This window comes from Oncorhynchus mykiss, chromosome 22, assembly GCF_013265735.2.
Source record: "Oncorhynchus mykiss isolate Arlee chromosome 22, USDA_OmykA_1.1, whole genome shotgun sequence".
Lineage (NCBI taxonomy): Eukaryota > Metazoa > Chordata > Actinopteri > Salmoniformes > Salmonidae > Oncorhynchus > Oncorhynchus mykiss.
In genome coordinates this window covers 45,741,757-45,764,611 of record NC_048586.1, presented here as the reverse complement: position 1 = coordinate 45,764,611, position 22,855 = coordinate 45,741,757, and the positions used below count along the sequence as shown (strand labels likewise).

General features: G+C 42.6%; 1 protein-coding gene across 1 annotated transcript; it reads right to left on the bottom strand.

The window, feature by feature from the left end:
* Window positions 1-11,521: 11,521 nt before the first annotated feature.
* Window positions 11,522-21,759, bottom strand: gatd3a (glutamine amidotransferase like class 1 domain containing 3A). The gene is made up of 6 exons (XM_021579818.2): window positions 21,504-21,759; window positions 18,109-18,161; window positions 17,098-17,331; window positions 16,816-16,908; window positions 13,334-13,490; window positions 11,522-12,341 (listed from the first exon to the last, which is right to left on the bottom strand). The coding sequence occupies exons 1-6, from the start codon at window positions 21,615-21,617 to the stop codon at window positions 12,213-12,215; spliced, it is 780 nt and encodes a 259-aa protein (XP_021435493.2). The 5' UTR covers window positions 21,618-21,759; the 3' UTR covers window positions 11,522-12,212.
* Window positions 21,760-22,855: the final 1,096 nt, after the last annotated feature.

Sequence of the window (22,855 nt, the reverse complement as noted above, 5' to 3'; positions counted from 1 at the left end):
CCTGGTCATGCAGAGAGAGAGACACAGAGAGAACAAAGGATTTCACGTGGCCGAACTCCTAAATCCCCAAAATGGGAATTTGAAACAAAATGTCCACTTGTGAGAAGATAACGTTCCCAAAGTAAACGGCCTATTTCTCAGGACCAGATGCTAGAATATGCATATAATTAGATAGATTATAGAAAATACTCCAAAGTTTCCAAAACTGTCAAAATATTGTCTGTGAGTATAACAGAACTGATATTGCAGGCGAAACCCTGAGAAAAATCAAACCAGGAAGTGGCTTCTATTTTAAACTCCATGTTCCATAGCCTCCCATTGCTCCATTTAAAGGGATATCAACCAGATTCCTATTGCTTCCTCAAGGTGTCAACAGTCTTCAGACATAGTTTCAGGCTTTTATTTTGAAAAATGAGCCAGAACGATAACATCGCGTCATGTGGTCACATGAGTTTTGCTCTTTTCCCTCTCCTACTGTGAAAGACATTTGCGGTTGATATATTATCGATTATCTATTTTAAAAACAACCTGAGGATTGATTATAAAAAACATTATGGATATTATTTAGAATTTTCGTCTGCTTTGTCGTGCCTACTCTTTCCTGTGGATTTCTGAACATAACGCGACAACCAAACGGGGGGTATTTGGATATAAAAATAATCTTTATGGAAAAACAGAAACATTTGTTGTGTAACTGGGAGTCTCGTGAGTGAAAACATCATCAAAGGTAAACGATTCATTTGATTGCTTTTCTGATTTTCGTGACCAAGCTACCTGATATTAAGTGTACTTAATGTTTTGTCGAGCGATCGATAAACTTACACAAACGCTTGGATTGCTTTCGCTGTAAAGCATAATTTCAAAATCTGAGACAACAGGTGGATTAACAAAAGGCTAAACTGTGTTTTGCAATATTGCACTTGTGATTACATGAATATTAATATTTTTTTGTAATAGTATTTAACTGTGGCTCTATGCTATTCAGCGGTTGCTGTTGACAATTATCCTGCTTAAGGGATGGGTAGCGTCAAGAAGTTAAGGGACGGGTATGACGAGAGTGTTTCATTTGGTGACCTCAGAGAGGACAGGAAACACACACAACTATATCTCTGAATGTGTACATTTCTCAATTATGGGGTTTGCATCTAATTCTTGTATAAAATGAATTAGTAAAGATGAAACTATTTGTGAAATTACGTAATGTGATATTAAACCTTTAATGTGAGAGAATTGTATTCCCTTTAAAGTTTAACTAAGTCATTGGCCCGCCCCCGTGAGCACAGACATGATCACACGTCATAGAACCACCTTTTCTATTGTTAAGAATAAAAACCCCTCCTAAGGAAATCCTCTTCAGACCACGCATACCTGAGGTGGCACAGGTTTGAGTACCAAGACTGAGCAAACCCACAGCGTGAGCTGTGATTGCAAATAGTTATTGAATTCCTAACCATACCACCGGGAGCATTGGTTACACAAAATGGAAATGGTTAAACTCTGAGACTATCGATCCCAACAGAATAAGAGCAAATCTTAGATACAAATTACTGGTCTGCAGCTAAAAATGATGTAAAACTGGGATGCGAATACCGACAACCGCCAAAACATTTATTCTATGAGAACATTTCTGAATGGTACTCTGAAGTATCTATTCTAACCATGAAAGACTTTGATCTTCAGGGAAACAAAAAGAGAGAAATAGACTAGGATGAACTCTCCAGCAGACGGACCGGATTCCAACAGAGAAGATCACGACACCTGGGCGTAAATATATATCGATTGCAATTATTCCCGAATGAGTGATTAGCATTTCAATGTACATTATTGTCAACTGTCTGTAGCAAGGCACTGTATATGATTAGCTTAATCACGTAATAACAAATACAGAGAATTGATTTTTAATGATGCCAAAGACACGACAACAGGGTATGTAATAAACAGAGCATCTGTGTACTCAGGCCATACTTACAGTGCCTTGCGAAAGTATTCGGCCCCCTTGAACTTTGCGACCTTTTGCCACATTTCAGGCTTCAAACATAAAGATATGAAACTGGATTTTTTTGTGAAGAATCCACAACAAGTGGGACACAATCATGAAGTGGAACGACATTTATTGGATATTTCAAACTTTTTTAACAAATCAAAAACTGAAAAATTGGGCGTGCAAAATTATTCAGCCCCTTTACTTTCAGTACAGCAAACTCTCTCCATAAGTTCAGTGAGGATCTCTGAATGATCTAATGTTGACCTAAATGACGAATGATGATAAATACAATCCACCTGTGTGTAATCAAGTCTCCGTATAAATGCACCTGCACTGTGATAGTCTCAGAGGTCCGTTAAAAGCGCAGAGAGCATCATGAAGAACAAGGAACACACCAGGCAGGTCCGAGATACTGTTGTGAAGAAGTTTAAAGCCGGATTTGGATACAAAAAGCTTTCCCAAGCTTTAAACATCCCAAGGAGCACTGTGCAAGCGATAATATTGAAATGCAAGGAGTATCAGACCACTGCAAATCTACCAAGACCTGGCCGTCCCTCTAAACTTTCAGCTCATACAAGGAGAAGACTGATCAGAGATGCAGCCAAGAGACCCATGATCACTCTGGATGAACTGCAGAGATCTACAGCTGAGGTGGGAGACTCTGTCCATAGGACAACAATCAGTCGTATATTGCACAAATCTGGCCTTTATGGAAGAGTGGCAAGAAGAAAACCATTTCTTAAAGATATCCATAAAAAGTGTTGTTTAAAGTTTGCCACAAGCCACCTGGGAGACACACCAAACATGTGGAAGAAGGTGCTCTGGTCAGATGAAACCAAAATTGAACTTTTTGGCAACAATGCAAAACGTTATGTTTAGCGTAAAAGCAACACAGCTGAACACACCATCCCCACTGTCAAACATGGTGGTGGCAGCATCATGGTTTGGGCCTGCTTTTCTTCAGCAGGGACAGGGAAGATGGTTAAAATTGATGGGAAGATAGATGGAGCCAAATACAGGACCATTCTGGAAGAAAACCTGATGGAGTCTGCAAAAGACCTGAGACTGGGACGGAGATTTGTCTTCCAACAAGACAATGATCCAAAACATAAAGCAAAATCTACAATGGAATGGTTAAAAAATAAACATATCCAGGTGTTAGAATGGCCAAGTCAAAGTCCAGACCTGAATCCAATCGAGAATCTGTGGAAAGAACTGAAAACTGCTGTTCACAAATGCTCTCCATCCAACCTCACTGAGCTCGAGCTGTTTTGCAAGGAGGAATGGGAAAAAATGTCAGTCTCTCGATGTGCAAAATTGATAGAGACATACCCCAAGCGACTTACAGCTGTAATCGCAGCAAAAGGTGGCGCTACAAAGTATTAACTTAGGGGGGCTGAATAATTTTGCACGCCCAATTTTTCAGTTTTTGATTTGTTAAAAATGTTTGAAAATATCCAATAAATGTTGTTCCACTTCATGATTGTGTCCCACTTGTTGTTGATTCTTCACAAAAAAATACAGTTTTATATCTTTATGTTTGAAACCTGAAATGTGGCAAAAGGTCGCAAAGTTCAAGGGGGCCGAATACTTTCGCAAGGCACTGTAATTCCAAGACCACAATTTATACGTTACTTATACCCTACTACCCTACGACTTAGCCTCGTATTACCACACTGATCTCGCAAGCTTACATAAATATGTTTCGTTATGAGTCCGCTATGACTCTGCTATGAGTCCGCTATGAGTCCGCTATGAATCCGCTATGAGTCCGCTATGACTCTGCTATGAGTCCGCTATGAGTCCGCTATGACTCTGCTATGAGTCCGCTATGAGTCCGCTATGACTCTGCTATGAGTCCGCTATGAGTCCGCTATGACTCTGCTATGAATCCGCTATGAGTCCGCTATGAGTCCACTATGAATCCGCTATGAGTCCGCTATGAGTCCACTATGAGTCCGCTATGAGTCCACTATGAATCCGCTATGACTCTGCTATGAATCCGCTATGAGTCCACTATGAATCCGCTATGAGTCCGCTATGAGTCCGCTATGAATCCGCTATGAGTCCGCTATGAGTCCGCTATGAATCCACTATGAGTCCATTATGAGTCCGCTATGGGTCTTGCAAAACTAAAGAGATCAGTGTGGTAGTAGGAGGCTAACAACTACTATTAATCTGGCCACTTGCTTTAGTGTGGATGTCTCTGATACCAATTAATCTGGCCACTTGCTGTAGTGTGAATTTCTCTGAAACCAATTCATCTGGCCACTTGCTGTAGTGTGTATTTCTCTGAAACCAATTAATTTGGTCACTTGCTTTAGTGTGGATTTCTCTGAAACCAATTCATTTTTGTCAATCTCTCCTGGCTCAAAGTGGAGGAGAGATTGACTTCATCACTACTTGTATTTATGAGAGGTATTGGCATTTTTTATATTTTTTATTTATTTTACCTTTATTAAAAAAATTATTTAGCTGTCTGTTTAAACTACTGGCTACACAGCTCGGACACCCATGCATACCACACAAGACATGCCACCAGAGGTCTCATCAAAGTCCCCAAGTCCAGAACAGACTATGGGAGGTGCACAGTACTACATAGAGCCATGACTACACGGAACTCTATTCCACATCAAGTAACTGATGCAAGCAGTAAAATTAGATAAAAAAATAAACAGATTATAAAACACCTTATGGAACAGCGGGGACTGTAAAGCAACACAAACATAGGGACAGACACATGCATACACACACACGATAACATACACACTATACGCACACGTACACAGATTTTGTTCTGTAGATGTGGTAGTGGTGGAGTAGGGGTCTGAGGGCCCACAGTGTGTTGTAGATATATGGTAGTGGTGGAGTAGGGCCTGAGGGCACACAGTGTGTTGTGAAATCTGTGAATGTGTTGTAATGTTTTTAAAAGTGTATAAACTTCCTTAATTATGCTGGACCCCAGGAAGAGTATTCCACAGATATGACGTTACTGACGACATCTCTTTTTTCCCAAGTTCCCTAAGTTCCTCAGCTGAATCTGATAATGAACGGTGTGGCAAGTTAAGGAGACTAAATGACTTGGCTTTACCTTAGATTGTAAACTGTAATGTTCAAACCATACAGATTCAATGGTTGTAAAGAGGGGGAGAGGTCTGGCCGTAATAAAGAGATGCTCAGCATTTTTGACACCACACTCCACAAAGCAAGTCCTGCAGGCTCTAGTTTGGCCTAATCTTGATTATTGTCCAGTCGTGTGGTCCAGTGCTGCAAGGAAAGACCTAGTTAAGCTGCAACTGGCCCCGAACAGAGTGGTACGTCTTGCTCTTCATTGTAATCAGAGGGCTGATATAAATACTATGCTGCCAGTCTCTCTTGGCTAAGAGTCGAGGAGACTGACTTCCTCTTTTTTATTGTTTGCATAGTCAACTTATACAAAGCTCTGACACACACACACTTATCCCACCAGACATGCCACCAGGGGTCTTTTCATAGTCCCCATGTCACGTTCTGACCTTTATTTCCTTTGTTTTGTCATTATTTAGTATGGTCAGGGCGTGAGTTGGGGTGGGCAGTCTATGTTTTTCTATGATTTGGGTATTTCTATGTTTCGGCCTAGTATGGTTCTCAATCAGAGGCAGGTGTCATTAGTTGTCTCTGATTGAGAATCATACTTAGGTAGCCTGGGTTGCACTGTTTGTTTGTGGGTGATTGTCTATGTTGATGGCTTGTTTCAGCACAGTTCTCATTAGCGTCACGGTTGTTATTTCGTTTATTGTTTTTTGTACAGTGTTTCAGTGTTTTCTGTAGTAAAATAAATGATGAACACATACCACGCCGCATTTTGGTCCTCCGATCCATCTGACCGTGACAGAATCACCCACCAACCAAGGACCAAGCGGCGTGGTAAAAGACAGCGACGACAGCAGCAGCAGCAACAACAGCGGCCGGTATCACAGGACTCCTGGACATGGGAGGAGATACTGAACGGAGAGGGACCCTGGGCACAGGCTGGGGAATATCGCCGCCCCAAAGCAGAGCTGGAGGCAGCGAATGCTGAGCGGCGGCGATATGAGGAGGCAGCACGGCAGTGCGACAAGTACGAGAGGCAGCCCCAAAAATGTTTGGGGGGGGGGGGCAGACGAGGGGTGGTACTAAGCCAGGTAGCAGACCTGAGCTCACTCCTCGTGCTTATTATAAGCAGCGCATTACTGGTCAGGCACCGTGTTATGCAGTTAAGCACACGGTGTCGCCAGTACGTGCCCATAGCCCGGTGCGCTATAGGGCAGCCCCCCGAGAGTGCCATGCGAGTGTGGGCATCGAGCCAGGGCGTATGGTGCCTGCTCAGCGGGTCTAGTCGCCGGTACGCAGTTTTGGTCCAGGGTATCCTGCGCCGGCTCTGCGTGATGTGTCTCCGGGGAGCTGGGAGGGTGCAGTGGTCCTCTGCCTGCGCTCCGCTCGTGCCGGGCAAATGTGGGAATGGAGCCTAAGGGAGAGGTGCGTGTAGTAAGCACTAGATCTCCTGTGCTTACCCACAGCCCGGTTCAACCTGTGCCTGCACTCTGGAGGGTCCAGGCTAGAGTAGTTGTCCAGCCTGGGGAAGTGGTGCCAAGGTTGCGCACCAGAGCTCCAGTGCTCCCCCACAGCCCGGTCCTTCAGGTGCCTCCTCCTAACACCAAGCCTCCTGAAGGTCTCCCCAGCCTGGTGGTTCCTGTGGCAGCCCCACGCACCAGGGTGTCTCTGTCTCCTCCCTGCAGGTGGTCCCGCCTGTCCGGCGCTGCTGCCGGAGTCTCCCGCCTGTCCGGCGCTGCTGCCGGAGTCTGAGGCGCCAGAGCCCCTCAGCCCAGAGGCGCCAGAGCCCCCGCCCCTCTGTCCCGAGCTGCCGCCCCTCTGTCCCGAGCTGCCGCCCCTCTGTCCCGAGCTGCCGCCCCTCTGTCCCGAGCTGCCCCTCTGTCCATTGAGAGGAGTTGCCATGGTTAGAAAGCCACGGAGGCGGACATTAAGGCGGACTAAGACTATGGTGAAGTGGGGTCCGCGTCCAGCACCAGAGCCGCCACCGCAGACAGACGCCCACCCAGACCCTCCCCTATAGGTTAAGGTTTTGCGGCCAGAGTCCGCACCTTTGGGGGGGGGGGGGGTACTGTCACGTTCTGACCTTTATTTCCTTTGTTTTGTATTTATTTAGTATGGTCAGGGCGTGAGTTGGGGTGGGCAGTCTGTTTGTTTTTCTATGATTTGGGTATTTCTATGTTTCGGCCTAGTATGGTTCTCAATCAGAGGCAGGTGTCATTAGTTGTCTCTGATTGAGAATCATACTTAGGTAGCCTGGGTTGCACTGTTTGTTTGTGATTGTGATTGTCTATGTTGATTGCTTGTTTCAGCGCAGTTTGCATTTAGCTTCATGGTTGTTAGTTCGTTTATTGTTTTTGTATAGTGTTTCAGTGTTTTCTGTAGTAAAATAAATGATGAACACATACCACGCCGCATTTTGGTCCTCCGATCCATCTCGCCTCTCCTCTTCAGATGAGGAGGACGACCGTGACACCCCAAATCCAGAACAAATTCAAGAAAGCGTATTTTATTATATAGAGCCCTTATTGCATGGAACTCTGTTCCATCTCATATTGCTCAAATAAACAGCAAATCTGATTTAAAAAACAGATAAAGCAACACCTCGCGGCACAACGCCTCTCCCCTATTGGACCTAGATAGTTTGTCTGTATGCATTGATATGTAGGCTACATGTGCCTTTGAAAACAAAAATATAGTTCTGTATTTGAGCTGTTCTTGTCTATTGATGTTCTGTATTATGTAATTCCCTATTATGTTTCATGTTCTATGTCTGGAACTCCAGGAAGAGTAGCTGCTGCTTTTGCAACAGCTAATGGGGATCCTAATAAAATACCAAAAATACCAAATTCCACACAGGTGAGTTCACTGGCACGTCTTTATTACTGAGTCGTAGTTAAGGAAGAGTGTTTTGAATACTGATGTTAACCTTTCTGGTTATAACCTTTTTCGGCACGACACATCTTCCAAAGGTGGCAATCTTTACCAAGGATCACCTTCAGTGCTCGGTGGTCTCCACCAAGTCTGTCCCCAAACAATTTGATTTGCTGATTTTTAAGCATTAAACTTTCAAATAGCTCTTTGTTGACTGTTACTGGGTGCTATTGTCCTCCATCAGCACCGGCCTGTACCCTAAATGCCATAAGCTCTCTCCTGGCACCTTACACTAAGTCTGAATTTGTCCTGCTAGGTAACCTAAACTGGGACATGCTTAAACCACCTGACCAAGTCCTGAAGCAATGGGACTCCCTAAATCTCTCAGATTATTTCTAAGGTATGAACCCAAACACCCAGAAAAGGCTACTCTCCTCAATGTTATCCTCACAAATAATCCTGATAGGTATCAGTCTGGTGTTTTCTGTAATGACCTTAGTGATCACTGTTTTACAGCCTGTGTTCATAACGGCTGCTCAGTGAAACGACCTGTCCTGATTTGTCATAGACGCTTGCTAAAAAACTTTAATGAGCAAGACTTCCTTCATGACCTGGCCTCTGCAAAATGGTATAGAATCACCTTGATCCCCTCTGTCGAAGACGCTTGGACCTTCTTTTTCTATATTTTCAGTGGTATTGTTAACCTGTTACGGCTACTGAGACGCTAGCGTCTCTCCTAGCCAATAGCCTGGGGAAATGCGTAGCGCCAAATTCAAATAGTACTCGATAAAACTCAAACTTTCATTAAAACACACATGCAGGGTACTCAATTAAAGCTACACTCGGTGTGAATCCAGCCAACATGTCAGATTTTTAAAATGCTTTTCGGCGAAAGCATGAGAAGCTATTATCTGATAGCATGCACCCCCCCGAAACACCCAAAGGGGACGTAAACAAAAGAATTAGCGTAGCCGGCGCTACACAAAACGCAGAAATAAAATATAAAACATTCATTACCTTTGACGAGCTTCTTTGTTGGCACTCCAATATGTCCCATAAACATCACAATTGGTTCTTATTTTCGATTAAATCCGTCAAACACACCCATGATCTTGCAGAGTTACTCCACCTCAAGAATTGCATTTGGTGAAAGGCTCGGCACACGCACACTCAGGATGACTGGCTCTCGTTCAGGCATATGAGAAATAAATGCACTCAGGCTATTCGAAAGACAAAAGTTAGTTACTTTAAGGGGCAATTCTCTCTCTGGGTCTAAACACAAGAAGTTCTGGAAAATAGTTAAAGACCTGGAGAATAAACCCCCCTCCTCACAGCTGCCTTTAATGTTGATGATGTGGTTGTTACTGACAAGAAGCACATGGCTGAGCTCTTTAATCACCACTTCATTAAGTCAGGATTCCTATTTGACTCAGCAATGCCTCCTTGCCCGTCCAACATTTCCTCATCTTCCACCCCTTCTAATGCGACTATCCCCGATGCTTCTCCCTCTTTTTCCCCTGCTACAAAGTTTCTCCCTGCAGGCGGTCACTGAGTCCGAGGTGCTAAAGGAGCTCCTTAAACTTGACCCCCACAAAAATATCTGGGTCAGATGGTTTAAACCCTTTCTTCTTTAAGATTGCTTCTCCCATCATCGCCAAGCCTATCCCCAATCTTTTTAACCTGTCTCATTTCTGGGGAGGTTCCCATTGCTTAGAAGGCAGCCACGGTCCGTCCATTATTTAAAGGGGGAGATCAAGCTGATCCTAACTGTTATAGGCCTATTTCTATTTTGCTGTTTATCAAAAGTGTTGGGAAAAACTCAATAATCAACTGACTGGCTTTCTTAATGTCTATAGTGTTCTCTCTGGTATGCAGTCTGGTTTCCGCTCAGGTTATGGACGTGTCACTGCAACCTTTAAAGGTCCTCAATGATGTCACCACTGCCATAGATTCTAAGCAATGTTGTGCTGCTATTTTTATTGACTTGGCCAAAGCTTTTGATACGGTAGACCATTCCATTCTTGTGGGCCGGCTGAGGAGTATTGGTGTCTCTGAGGGGTCTTTGGCTTGGTTTGCCAACTACGTTCCTCTCAAAAGAGTGCAGTGTATAAAGTCAGAAAATCTGCTGTCTCAGCCACTACCTGTCACCAAGGGAGTACCCCAAGGCTCGATCCTAGGCCCCACGCTCTTCTCAATTTACATCAACAACATAGTTCAGGCAGTAGGAAGCTCTCTCATCCTGGGGCGGCAGGGTAGCCTAGTGGTTAGAGTGTTGGACTAGTAACTGGAAGGTTGCAAGTTCAAACCCCCAAGCTGACAAGGTAGCTGTCGTTCTTCCCCTGAACAGGCACTGTTCCTAGGCCGTCATTGAAAATAAGAATTTGTTCTAAACTGACTTGCCTAGTTAAATAAAGGTAAAAAAAAAAAAAAAAATCATATGCAGATGACACAGTCTTATACTCAGCTGGCCCCTCCCCAGAATATGTGTTAAATGCTCAAAGCTTTCTTAGTGTCAAACAAGCTTTAGCCTTCTTCTAAACACCTCCAAAACAAAGGTAATATGGTTTGGTAAGAAGAATGCCACTCTTCCCACAGGTGTGATTACTACCTCTGAGGGTTTAGAGCTTGAGGTAGTCACCTCATTACAAGTACTATGGCTAGGCGGTGCACTGTCCTTCTCTCAGCACATATCAAAGCTGCAGGCTAAAGTTACATCTAGACTTGGTTTCCTCTATTGTAGTTGCTGTTCTTTCACCCCAGCTGCTTATTAACGAACCCTGATTCAGATGTCCATTCTACCCATGCTAGATTACGGAAACATAATTTATAGATCGGCAGGTAAGGGTGCTCTCGAGCAGCTAGATGTTCCATTCGGCCATCAGATTTACCACCAATGCTCTTTATAGGACACATCACTGCACTCTATACTCCTCTGTAAACTGGTCATCTCTGTATACCTGTAGCAAGACCTACTGGTTGATGCTTATTTATAAAACCCTCTTAGGCCTCACTCCCTCCTATCTGAGATATCTACTGCAGCCCTCATCCTCCACCTACAACACCCATTCTGCCAGTCACATTCTGTTAAAGGTCCCCAAAGCACACACATCCCTGGGTCGCTCCTCTTTTCAGTTCGCTGCAGTTAGCGACTGGAACGAGCTGCAACAAACACTCAAACTGGACAGTTTTATCTCAATCTCTTCATTCAAAGAATCAATCATTGACTCTTACTGACAGTTGTGGCTGTTTTGTGTGATGTATTGTTGTCTCTTGAATTTTGTGCTGTTGTCTGTGCCAAATGTTTGTACCATGTTTTGTGCTGATACCATGTTGTGTTGCTACCATGCTGTGTTTTCATGTGTTGCTGCTTTGCTATGTTGTTTTCTTAGGTCTCTCTTTATGCAGTGTTGTCTCTCTTGTCGTGATGTGTGTTTTGTCCTATATTTCGATTTTATAATTTTTTTTGTCCCAGCCCCCATCACCGCAGGAGGCCTCTAGGTAGGCCGTCATGAGAACTAAGAATGTGTTCTTAACTGACTTGCCTAGTTAAATAAAGGTTAAATAAATATAACATGAGTACACTGACGACATCTCTTCATTCCACAGACATGATGAGTTCACTGACATCTCTTTATTCAACAGACATGAGTTCAATGACAATATATATGACTCCAGGTAAGTAAAGCCATTCTCTAAACACTGCCTTTCCTTAGTGCAAGTTGTCTCAAGTCTGAATGAAATGCTTAAAAAATTATTTTAAAATCTGATTTCAGCATTTGAGATATTTATAGCTTATTCGCCTAGAAACACAGATGATTTTAAAGTTAATAAATTCGTACACCTGCTCTGAATCTTTGAATGAGACAAGAACCTCAACATGTTTGCATTTAAAACCGAGTGACCAATGACATGTTAGCGCCCTCTGCTGGACAATACAGGAACTAGTAGTGCTTCTCTAAATTACAACTCTAGAATTCCATTCCATTCCTATAAACAGGGAAATTAACCTGTATCTAGTTAGCAGAATAAAGTAGTTTATTATTATAATAAATTAATATTCTCTAGATTTTCAGCAAAAACATACAAAAAGAATTACTTCTATTGAATACTGGCACATATAATAAAATCTAAATCTTAAGCTTTTGACGAATACTTTGTTGAGAGCTGTAAAACCACATAACGAGCACACTCCTTCGATATAGTTTACTGGTGAAGTGGATTTGTGTTGGACAACATTGCTATTTGGTACGATATTTAATTATAAACTATTGTGGGTTCTGCTCTTTCACTTTCCACTGAGTTTGAGGACGTTGGTTACCATGGCGCCGATGCCGTCGAAGATCAGGTGCACCTGGGTCTCACACATGAAGGCTGGTGATGTCACCACCTTGTTCTTCTGGTCTACGTGGGCCTCGTGATGACACTCAGGGTCAAGGGTCACACACAGAGACAGGGATTACAGAGGCTAATCAAAAGCACACATCAAAACAGCTTAAATTACATATTCACTTTCAGCTGAGTGCAGTAACTTTGTAACAAACTTTTCACATTGCCTTTGACAAATGTTGTAATATATGTAGTATTTAACATACTTACAATTGGAGCAGCAGGTAGCCTAGTGGTTAGAGCATTGGGCCAGTAACCGAAAGGTTTCTGGATCGAATCCCCGAGCTGTCGTTCTGCCCCGAGCTGTTGTTAACCCACTGTTCCCCAGTAGGCTGTCAAGATTTCGTTCTTAACTGACTTTCTTAGTTAAATAAAACATGTATAACATATCGGAGTTTAACCCACTTATTGCAAGCGCCATGATCTATCAAATGACCTTAAAATGTGTTGAATTGCTGATGTCAACAGTAAGATAACAGTTAGATAACAAACACAATTGCATTTTATCGATGGCAATTTGAATGCATAGATATACCGTGACAAGATCCTGCGGCCCATTGTCGTGCCATTCATCCGCCACCACGGCCCCATGTCTCAACGATCAGTACACAATTCCTGGAAGCTGAAAATGTCCCAGTTCTTCCATAGCCTGCAGACTCACCAGACATGTCACCTATTGAGCATGTTTGGGATGCTCCGGATTGACGTGTACGACAGCGTGTTCAAGTAGCCGCCAATATCAAGCAACTTTGCACAGCCATCGAAGAGGAGCGGGACAACATTCCACAGGCCCCAATCAACATCCTGATCAACTCTATGTGAAGGAGACGTGGTTGTGCTGCATGAGGCAAATGGTGGGTCACACCAGATACTGACTGGTCTTCTGATCCACGCCTCTACCTTTTTTGTAAGGTATCTGTGACCAACAGAAGCATATCTGTATTCCCAGTCATGTAAAATCCATGCATGTTGCGTCTATATTTGTGTTCAGTATTTATAATCCAGCATGTGAAAGGATATGGTGACCTCCTTGACGATGTGCTTGGCTCCCAGAGCCTTAATAGCCCCAGCAGTGCCAGCATAGGGCCACTTGCCCCCCTTCTCCTCCTCGTGCCCCACCGTCACCTCTACCCCAGGAAGCAGCTTGGCAGCCAACACAGGAGAGATACAGCACAACCTAGGTTAAATATAGCCAGGTTAGGACAATGTACTAATTCCATGTGACCAGCTTAGTTTAGAGGTTGGCCCCTCTGATGTCACATAGGTGGATACATTGATATGTTTTAATTTATAAATTATTTTTACAAAAACTCCCACTTTACCTAACATCATTACTAACCTTTAGGCATATGAGATACTATATGCAGATTGAAAACTAAAAAAATATGTTTTTTCGTCATTTGGTGGTTAAGGTTAGAGGTGTGGTTAAGGCTAGCAGTGTGGTTAAGGCTAGCAGTGTGGTTAAGGCTAGCAGTGTGGTTAAGGCTAGCAGGGTGGTTAAGGCTAGCAGGGTGGTTAAGGCTAGCAGGGTGGTTAAGGTTAGCAGTGTGGTTAAGGCTAGCAGGGTGGTTAAGGCTAGCAGGGTGGTTAAGGCTAGCAGGGTGGTTAAGGCTAGCAGGGTGGTTAAGGCTAGCAGGGTGGTTAAGTCTAGCAGTGTGGTTAAGGCTAGCAGGGTGGTTAAGGCTAGCAGGGTGGTTAAGGTCAGGTTTAAAATTGTATTGTATGATTGTATGACTTTGTGGCTGTGCTAGCTAATGCCACTATGCAGAGCTCCCTCCGGAACAAGATTCATGACACAAAAAGTTAACCAGGTCTCAGGGATGGGTAACTCATCAGTTAGATAATTCGGCTTTTTGTTTTTTTGCACCCCATTTCTGGAACAATCTTCAAAATGTTCTTGAATGTGATGTTCTGGTGTCTCTAGGTCCATTCAGAAAGCTGATTGAGGACTGTATTACTGATGAATGTGATGTTCTGGTGCCTCTAGGTCCATTCAGAAAGCTGATTGAGGACCGTATTACTGATGAATGTGATGTTCTGGTGTCTCTAGGTCCATTCAGAAAGCTGATTGAGGACCGTATTACTGATGAATGTGATGTTCTGGTGTCTCTAGGTCCATTCAGAAAGCTGATTGAGGACTGTATTACTGATGAATGTGATGTTCTGGTGTCTCTAGGTCCATTCAGAAAGCTGATTGAGGACCGTATTACTGATGAATGTGATGTTCTGGTGTCTCTAGGTCCATTCAGAATGCTGATTGAGGACTGTATTACTGATGAATGTGATGTTCTGGTGTCTCTAGGTCCATTCAGAAAGCTGATTGAGGACCGTATTACTGATGAATGTGATGTTCTGGTGTCTCTAGGTCCATTCAGAAAGCTGATTGAGGACCGTATTACTGATGAATGTGATGTTCTGGTGTCTCTAGGTCCATTCAGAAAGCTGATTGAGGACCGTATTACTGATGAATGTGATGTTCTGGTGTCTCTAGGTCCATTCAGAAAGCTGATTGAGGACCGTATTACTGATGAATGTGATGTTCTGGTGTCTCTAGGTCCATTCAGAAAGCTGATTGAGGACCGTATTACTGATGAATGTGATGTTCTGGTGTCTCTAGGTCCATTCAGAAAGCTGATTGAGGACTGTATTACTGATGAATGTGATGTTCTGGTGTCTCTAGGTCCATTCAGAAAGCTGATTGAGGACTGTATTACTGATGAATGTGATGTTCTGGTGTCTCTAGGTCCATTCAGAAAGCTGATTGAGGACTGTATTACTGATGAATGTGATGTTCTGGTGCCTCTAGGTCCATTCAGAAAGCCTTTTGAGGACCGTATTACTGATGAATGTGATGTTCTGGTGTCTCTAGGTCCATTCAGAAAGCTGATTGAGGACCGTATTACTGATGAATGTGATGTTCTGGTGCCTCTAGGTCCATTCAGAAAGCTGATTGAGGACCGTATTACTGATGAATGTGATGTTCTGGTGTCTCTAGGTCCATTCAGAAAGCTGATTGAGGACCGTATTACTGATGAATGTGATGTTCTGGTGTCTCTAGGTCCATTCAGAATGCTGATTGAGGACCGTATTACTGATGAATGTGATGTTCTGGTGTCTCTAGGTCCATTCAGAAAGCTGATTGAGGACTGTATTACTGATGAATGTGATGTTCTGGTGCCTCTAGGTCCATTCAGAAAGCTGATTGAGGACCTTATTCCTGATGAATGTGATGTTCTGGTGCCTCTAGGTCCATTCAGAAAGCTGATTGAGGACCGTATTACTGATGAATGTGATGTTCTGGTGCCTCTAGGTCCATTCAGAAAGCTGATTGAGGACCGTATTACTGATGAATGTGATGTTCTGGTGTCTCTAGGTCCATTCAGAAAGCTGATTGAGGACCGTATTACTGATGAATGTGATGTTCTGGTGTCTCTAAGTCCATTCAGAAAGCTGATTGAGGACCGTATTACTGATGAATGTGATGTTCTGGTGTCTCTAAGTCCATTCAGAAAGCTGATTGAGGACCGTATTACTGATGAATGTGATGTTCTGGTGTCTCTAGGTCCATTCAGAAAGCTGATTGAGGACTGTATTACTGATGAATGTGATGTTCTGGTGCCTCTAGGTCCATTCAGAAAGCTGATTGAGGACCTTATTCCTGATGAATGTGATGTTCTGGTGTCTCTAGGTCCATTCAGAAAGCTGATCGAGGACCTTATTACTGATGAATGTGATGTTCTGGTGTCTCTAGGTCCATTCAGAAAGCTGATTGAGGACCGTATTACTGATGAATGTGATGTTCTGGTGCCTCTAGGTCCATTCAGAAAGCTGATTGAGGACCGTAATACTGATGAATGTGATGTTCTGGTGCCTCTAGGTCCATTCAGAAAGCTGATTGAGGACCGTAATGCTGATGAATGGGTTTTTTAGGACTGCGTTTTTCTATCTGTTTGCATTTTGGATTAATTTTTTGATATGAATATTTTCTATAATTTCTGTAATTCAGGGCTCATCTGTAAAATAGACCTTGGTCTCAGTATGACTCCCTGATTAAATAAAGGTTATATAAAAACACAATAAATACAATAACTCTTCCTCATTTATACAACCAGTTAGAGATACTAGAATCCTCGTCTTAACCTAGAGCACAAACTGATATTAGATGTTAGCTTTCTAAAACACCTTTCAATCCTTTCCGCCATCTATCCTGATGTCGTGAAAGATGTGGTACAGAGGCACCCATCTGACTGCTTTCCAATACTGTTTAACTTCAAATGAGTGTGAATGGAAGGAAAGGATACAAGAATATGAAGCCACTTTAAAACGATTGAGATACACCCAAAAGGTATTCCCCCAAAAGGGCACTCAATCCCTAGTCGCTATGGACAGACTACGTAAATATAAATCAAGCATCTGACCAGATTACACAATATTTTTTTGGTCTGGGTTAACCGAGCTCAATCCCCAACAAGCACAGTTTTACACACGACGACAGCACTGACCCGATCGGTTTGCCTGCCTTATGAAAGTCCTTCAGGACACGCTCCACATCTGTGTTGATCTTGCAGTCTGGACCGTCCACGGCAAACGTCGACCTGCCACACAAGACAAGCAAAACAGATCCGTCTGAGGGGTACAGAGACAGAAACATTGAGATGCCCTTGCAGAAGCTCAAAGTGTTTGTACCACAGGTATACTTAACATGAATTATGAATTATGAATATGAATATGAATTAACGGTTGTTTTTTTTAACAATGTGGTATGACAACACTGTTCCACCTACAGGTTTTTTGCAGCCCCAAAGCCCCCTGGGAAGATGATGGCGTCATGGTCGCCAACGCTGAGTTTGGCGAGATCTGTGACGTTGCCCCTAGCGATGCGTGCGGACTCTGATAAGACGTTCCTGGACTCGTTTTCAACTGGCACTCCCTTCCCGTGGTCGATGACATGCATCTGGGACACGTCAGGGGCGTACATCTGCACCTCAGCCCCGCCCCTGCTCAGGTGCACCAGGATCCTGTTTCACACACACACACACACACACATCAGTGAGAATGATGTAGCACCTCTTGTTCACCGTGTGAATCAGGCTAGACGCCACCTCCTGCTGGCCCACTTCTCACAGGCGACTGGTGCATAGAGTGGCGCACAGTTGGCCCAGCGTCGTCCGGGTTTGGCCGGTGTAGGCCGTCATTGTAAATAGGAAAATGTTCTTAACTGACTTGCCTAGTTAAATAAAAGGTTAAATTAAAATATTATAATCATTTTTAAGATGTAAAACTGTATGTTTTAGCCATCTTGTCAAGCAAGTTAATAGCATGTTGTATAGTGTAAGACAGTGTAAGCATGTTAATAGCATGTTGTATAGTGTAAGACAGTGTAAGCATGTAAATAGCATGTTGTATAGTGTAAGACAGTGTAAGCAAGTTAATAGCATGTTGTATAGTAAGACAGTGTAAGCAAGTTAATAGCATGTTGTATAGTGTAAGACAGTGTAAGCATGTAAATAGCATGTTGTATAGTGTAAGACAGTGTAAGCATGTAAATAGCATGTTGTATAGTGTAAGACAGTGTAAGCATGTAAATAGCATGTTGTATAGTGTAAGACAGTGTAAGCAAGTTAATAGCATGTTGTATAGTGTAAGACAGTGTAAGCAAGTTAATAGCATGTTGTATAGTGTAAGACAGTGTAAGCAAGTTAATAGCATGTTGTATAGTGTAAGACAGTGTAAGCATGTAAATAGCATGTTGTATAGTGTAAGACAGGCTTGGAATAGAACGGAAATAGACTCACGCTGCTGCTTCATGGATTTCTGTTCCGTCATACACACCACAGCCAGACAGCACCTGTTAACATGACTCGCATTAATATGACACGTTCACTTCGTAAGAAATTATTGATTATCTTATGGGAAATGAATGCAAAACTAGATCAACTCCCAAGAACACAACTAGATCAACTCCCAACAACACAACTAGATCAACTCCCAACAACACAACTAGATCAACTCCCAACAACACAACTAGATCAACTCCCAACAACACAACTAGATCAACTCCCAACAACACAACTAGATCAACTCCCAAGAAGACAACTAGATCAACTCCCAACAACACAACTAGATCAACTCCCAAGAACAAAACCAGATCAACTCCCAAGAAGACAACTAGATCAACTCCCAACAACACAACTAGATCAACTCCCAAGAACAAAACCAGATCAACTCCCAACAACACAACTAGATCAACTCCCAACAACACAACTAGATCAACTCCCAACAACACAACTAGATCAACTCCCAACAACACAACTAGATCAACTCCCAACAACACAACTAGATCAACTCCCAACAACACAACCAGATCAACTCCCAACAACACAACCAGATCAACTCCCAACAACACAACCAGATCAACTCCCAACAACACAACCAGATCAACTCCCAACAACAAAACTACACTGAACAAAAAAATATAAAACGCAACATGTAAAGTGTCGGTCCCATGTTTCATGAGCTGAAATAAAAAGATCCCAGACATTTTCCATTAAACAGCATGATCATTACACAGGTGCACCTTGTGCTGGGGGACAATAAAAAAGGCCAATCTAAAACGTGCAGTGTGTCACACAACACAATGCCACAGATGTTTTAAGTTCTGAGGGAGCGTGCATTTGGCATGCTGACTGCAGGAATGTCCGCCAGAGCAAATTGCAAATTCTGAAAAACGCCTGTAAAACCTGTACCAATGTTTGTCCTGTACAACTACAGTCCCTCCACTGAAATTCATACTTTTAATAAAAACATTTATCATATACTGGCTGTTAAGTCTCCAGTTGATTAACACAATGAGGAAAAAGTAGATTTTATTCTAGAAAACTTTTTATTCAAAGTATGAATCGCAGTTGTAGACGATAAACATAGGCGCAGGTAAGCCTAAGCGTTTTCAGAATTGACCATTTTTCAAAGCGGCCTATCGATAGCTGCTTGATGATGAGTTGGTTATTTGAATCAGCTGTGCAGTGCTAGGGCAGAAACCTAAATGTGCCTCTCGGGGTGCAGAAAAAAAAAAAAAAAAATGGAGTAGTCCGCCTGAAGCGGACTACTGTCTGTCGACTGACTGTAGGCTTGGTTCTTATGCAGGGGCGAATAAACATTTTAAAAAGTACATTCATGTAGTGGTTAATTTAACAGAATTTCCAAACATGGGTCTGTAGTTCGTCAGCATGGTCAGTTCCGCTCTGCTTACCTCATGTCAAAATAAAAGTCCCTCCCACACAAGTTCTTGCTTTTTTTGTGTGCAGGCATGGCACACTTGCAGGACTTTTATTTTGACATGAGGTAAGCTGAGAGGAAGTTTGGAAAGTTGGTTTATGTTCTATTAGATGTTTGTTTTTTTGTAAAATGTTCCCTCTGCATAAGGACCAACCCTACAGACAATCAGCAGGGCGGACATCCCGAGGCGTTCGTGCTGATTGTACGGAGATTGTGACAGCCGGTTAAAATGGCATCCCTTGACAAGACAAGAAGTATGTCAGAAGTGCAGTATTATCATAAGTAGATAGTTATACTTGGAATACGGAGGAGGAATGGAGGGGAAAAGAGAGGCAGAGGTTAGAGGGAGCGGGAGGCTAATCCATTTGTGGTTTCAGGGTGGGTGAAAACAAGAGTTGGGTGCTGTGGAATCGGTGAGGGTAACTCAGAAGTGGTCTTGTGATAATTGTTTGTGTTTCTGCTGGTCAGAGGGAGCAGGTGTTAAACTAATGGGGGGGAGATGTGAATTGTTTTGCTCTCAAGAAAAGGGTGCCATTGAAAGGAGCTGACCAACTGAAGGGAAAGATTCCCGGTGTTTATGATGCGACGCAGACAGGGTGGCGTATGTGGTAAAACAGAAGAGTCCTTGTCTGTTGTTTTGGTGTTCAGTCTTTCCCCGACAAAGTTCTATTTCTGTCTAGTCCTGCCTCTCCCATCTCCTCATTGGTTTATAGAAGCAGGTACCCACTGTGCCATCCCCTCATTGGTTATACCCACGTGGGTGATTGAAAGACGAACTGTTTAGCCGGTCATCGTGGTAATACTATGAAAGTGTAGATGCCAATCACCATATAAGTTCAAAGATGAAAAATCGTGGAAGGAGGAGAGATGACTACAAACGATTCGGTTGGCCGTTTTATGTGTGAATTAATTGTCGGAGTAGAGGACCTTGTGCATTTCAGGTAAAATAACAACTCAATGTTTATATCTCAGGACAAATTAGCTAGCGAGTACAAGCTAACTAGCTAAATTGCCATGCATGTTTAATGCTTTTTGACTTGTCCACAAATGTATGTAATTGGTTCAGAGTTTGTTTTGATATTTTTACCTGCGTATCGTGATAGCGTTTGGTGTGGGGGGACAAATAATTGTTTGCACAATGGCGCGCGCAGCCGCTCGTTGACGTGCACGAGCAATATTTGAATAACGTGAATTTCTAAATGTATTTTGCGACGCTCGCGCACGCAACGTGTCCGGTCTGGTCAGCATGTTAGATTAGATTTTAGGCATTTATAGTAACGGTTATCAACTGTACTGCAGGGATGAAACAGTTAGAGGTTATGAACATAGAGGTTGTGGTGGCAGCTGCAGAGAGGTATTTACTTGTGTGAGACATCAGAAGAGTTACAGGCTGTGTTAAGTGGTGGTGTCCCATCCTTTCAGGCTGTTGGCATGAAGTAGGACTATATATATATCTATATTTAAATAGTGGAGTATGGTATTTATTTTAATTTTGTTTAATTATGCAAAGCATACGAGATGCATACGAGATGCATACAAGACCCGTCTAGTAGGTGGCAGTTAACGCAACATTTATTGGATGACAACTGCAGTTAAACCACATCGAAGAAGAAGAATCGGCAGGGTGACTTGAAATGACATTGTATTTAATTTCTGGCTTTGCAAGTTAATTCCTAGCAACCTTAGTGTGTAAATACTAGCGTTGCTAAAAAAAAAAAATCTGCAAGCGACTGATTGACTCAATGTTGCGACCATTTATCAATACTCAACAACACCGCAATATAAGAGAGTGGAGTTGAGCGATTACTCAGCTAGGGATTTCCGATACTACCTGCAAGTGGTCACAATTGACTTGGCACACATTAATCATGTAGCCCACTACTCGACACACTATATCTGATCCAGGTTTACTTACAACTGCAACTTTTGCACCGCTCCATCTGGTACTGGTGTGAAGCCCCGAGTTTACCAACTGTGATTTCCCTGGGAATGGAACCGATTTAAATGCTAGTGATCTTAAAGCAAACATTGTTGACTACAGAGTTGTACATAAACCAGACAGGGACCCCTTTTGACAAACGCGCACAAGATGCCGGACAGTGGAATCAGCGTCTCGACAGCGATAATAAAATAGTACTTCCGGGTAACGGAATTTCGGAAACGGACAAAATAACAGTCCCTCACGTAAATTAGAAAAGTGTCATTAACCTGTATTTATTAATGATGTACGAAAAAAGATTTAACATTAAAATGTCTAAACATTAACAATGACTCATTTGTTCATATTTAACTGAAATTTGCATTAATTTGGGATTTTAAAACACGTTCCGACGTCAAATAAATGCCCCCAAATCACTATATATGCATTACATATTGGCCCATAGAGAAATAATGATTCTGTAAAAGTGGGGAGGGGAGTACTCAGTATGGTCTGTAGAATATATATATATATATATATATGAAACACTTTTTTGGTTACTACATGATTTCCATATGGGTTGATTCATAGTTTTCATGTCTTCCCTATTAGTCTACAATGTAGAAAATAGTACCATTTAAAAAAAAAATGTATTTCACCTTTATTTAACCAGGTAGGCTAGTTGAGAACAAGTTCTCATTTGCAACTGCGACCTGGCCAAGATAAAGCATAGCAGTGTGAACAGACAACACAGAGTTACACATGGAGTAAACAATTAACAAGTCAATAACACAGTAGAAAAAAAAAAAGAGAGTCTGTATACATTGTGTGCAAAAGGCATGAGGAGGTAGGAGAATAATTACAATTATGCAGATTAACACAAATAAAGAAAAACCCTGGAATGGGTAGGTGTGTATAAACGTTTGACTGGTACTGTACATATTTACATCATTTGTAACATTATGTACTATGCAAAGCTGCAAAAAAGATTGATTTTGTATCATACGCATGGCGTTTTACCAATTGAGATAGAGGACTCTGTGCCATTATAGCCTCTGTGACAGCATGGGTAGCACCATTGAGGTAATCTCCATTTTGAAGTAGTCAATTTTCTTCTTACCGATTGGCTGATTTCTCCTGATGACCCGGTTGGACATGACTGCAACAGGGTCACCAAGAGGGATCAGCCAATTAAGTTGGAAGTCCCACCCAGTTGGCTTCATTAAAGTGGTGGAAGCCCTCAATGGCGATGCCAATACTAAGACGCCCCTTTGGTCACTAGAGGCCTCTAGCATTCGCCATGGTTTTATTGTAAAACTTTTATTTTGAAGGCAGAATCCCGAAACCGG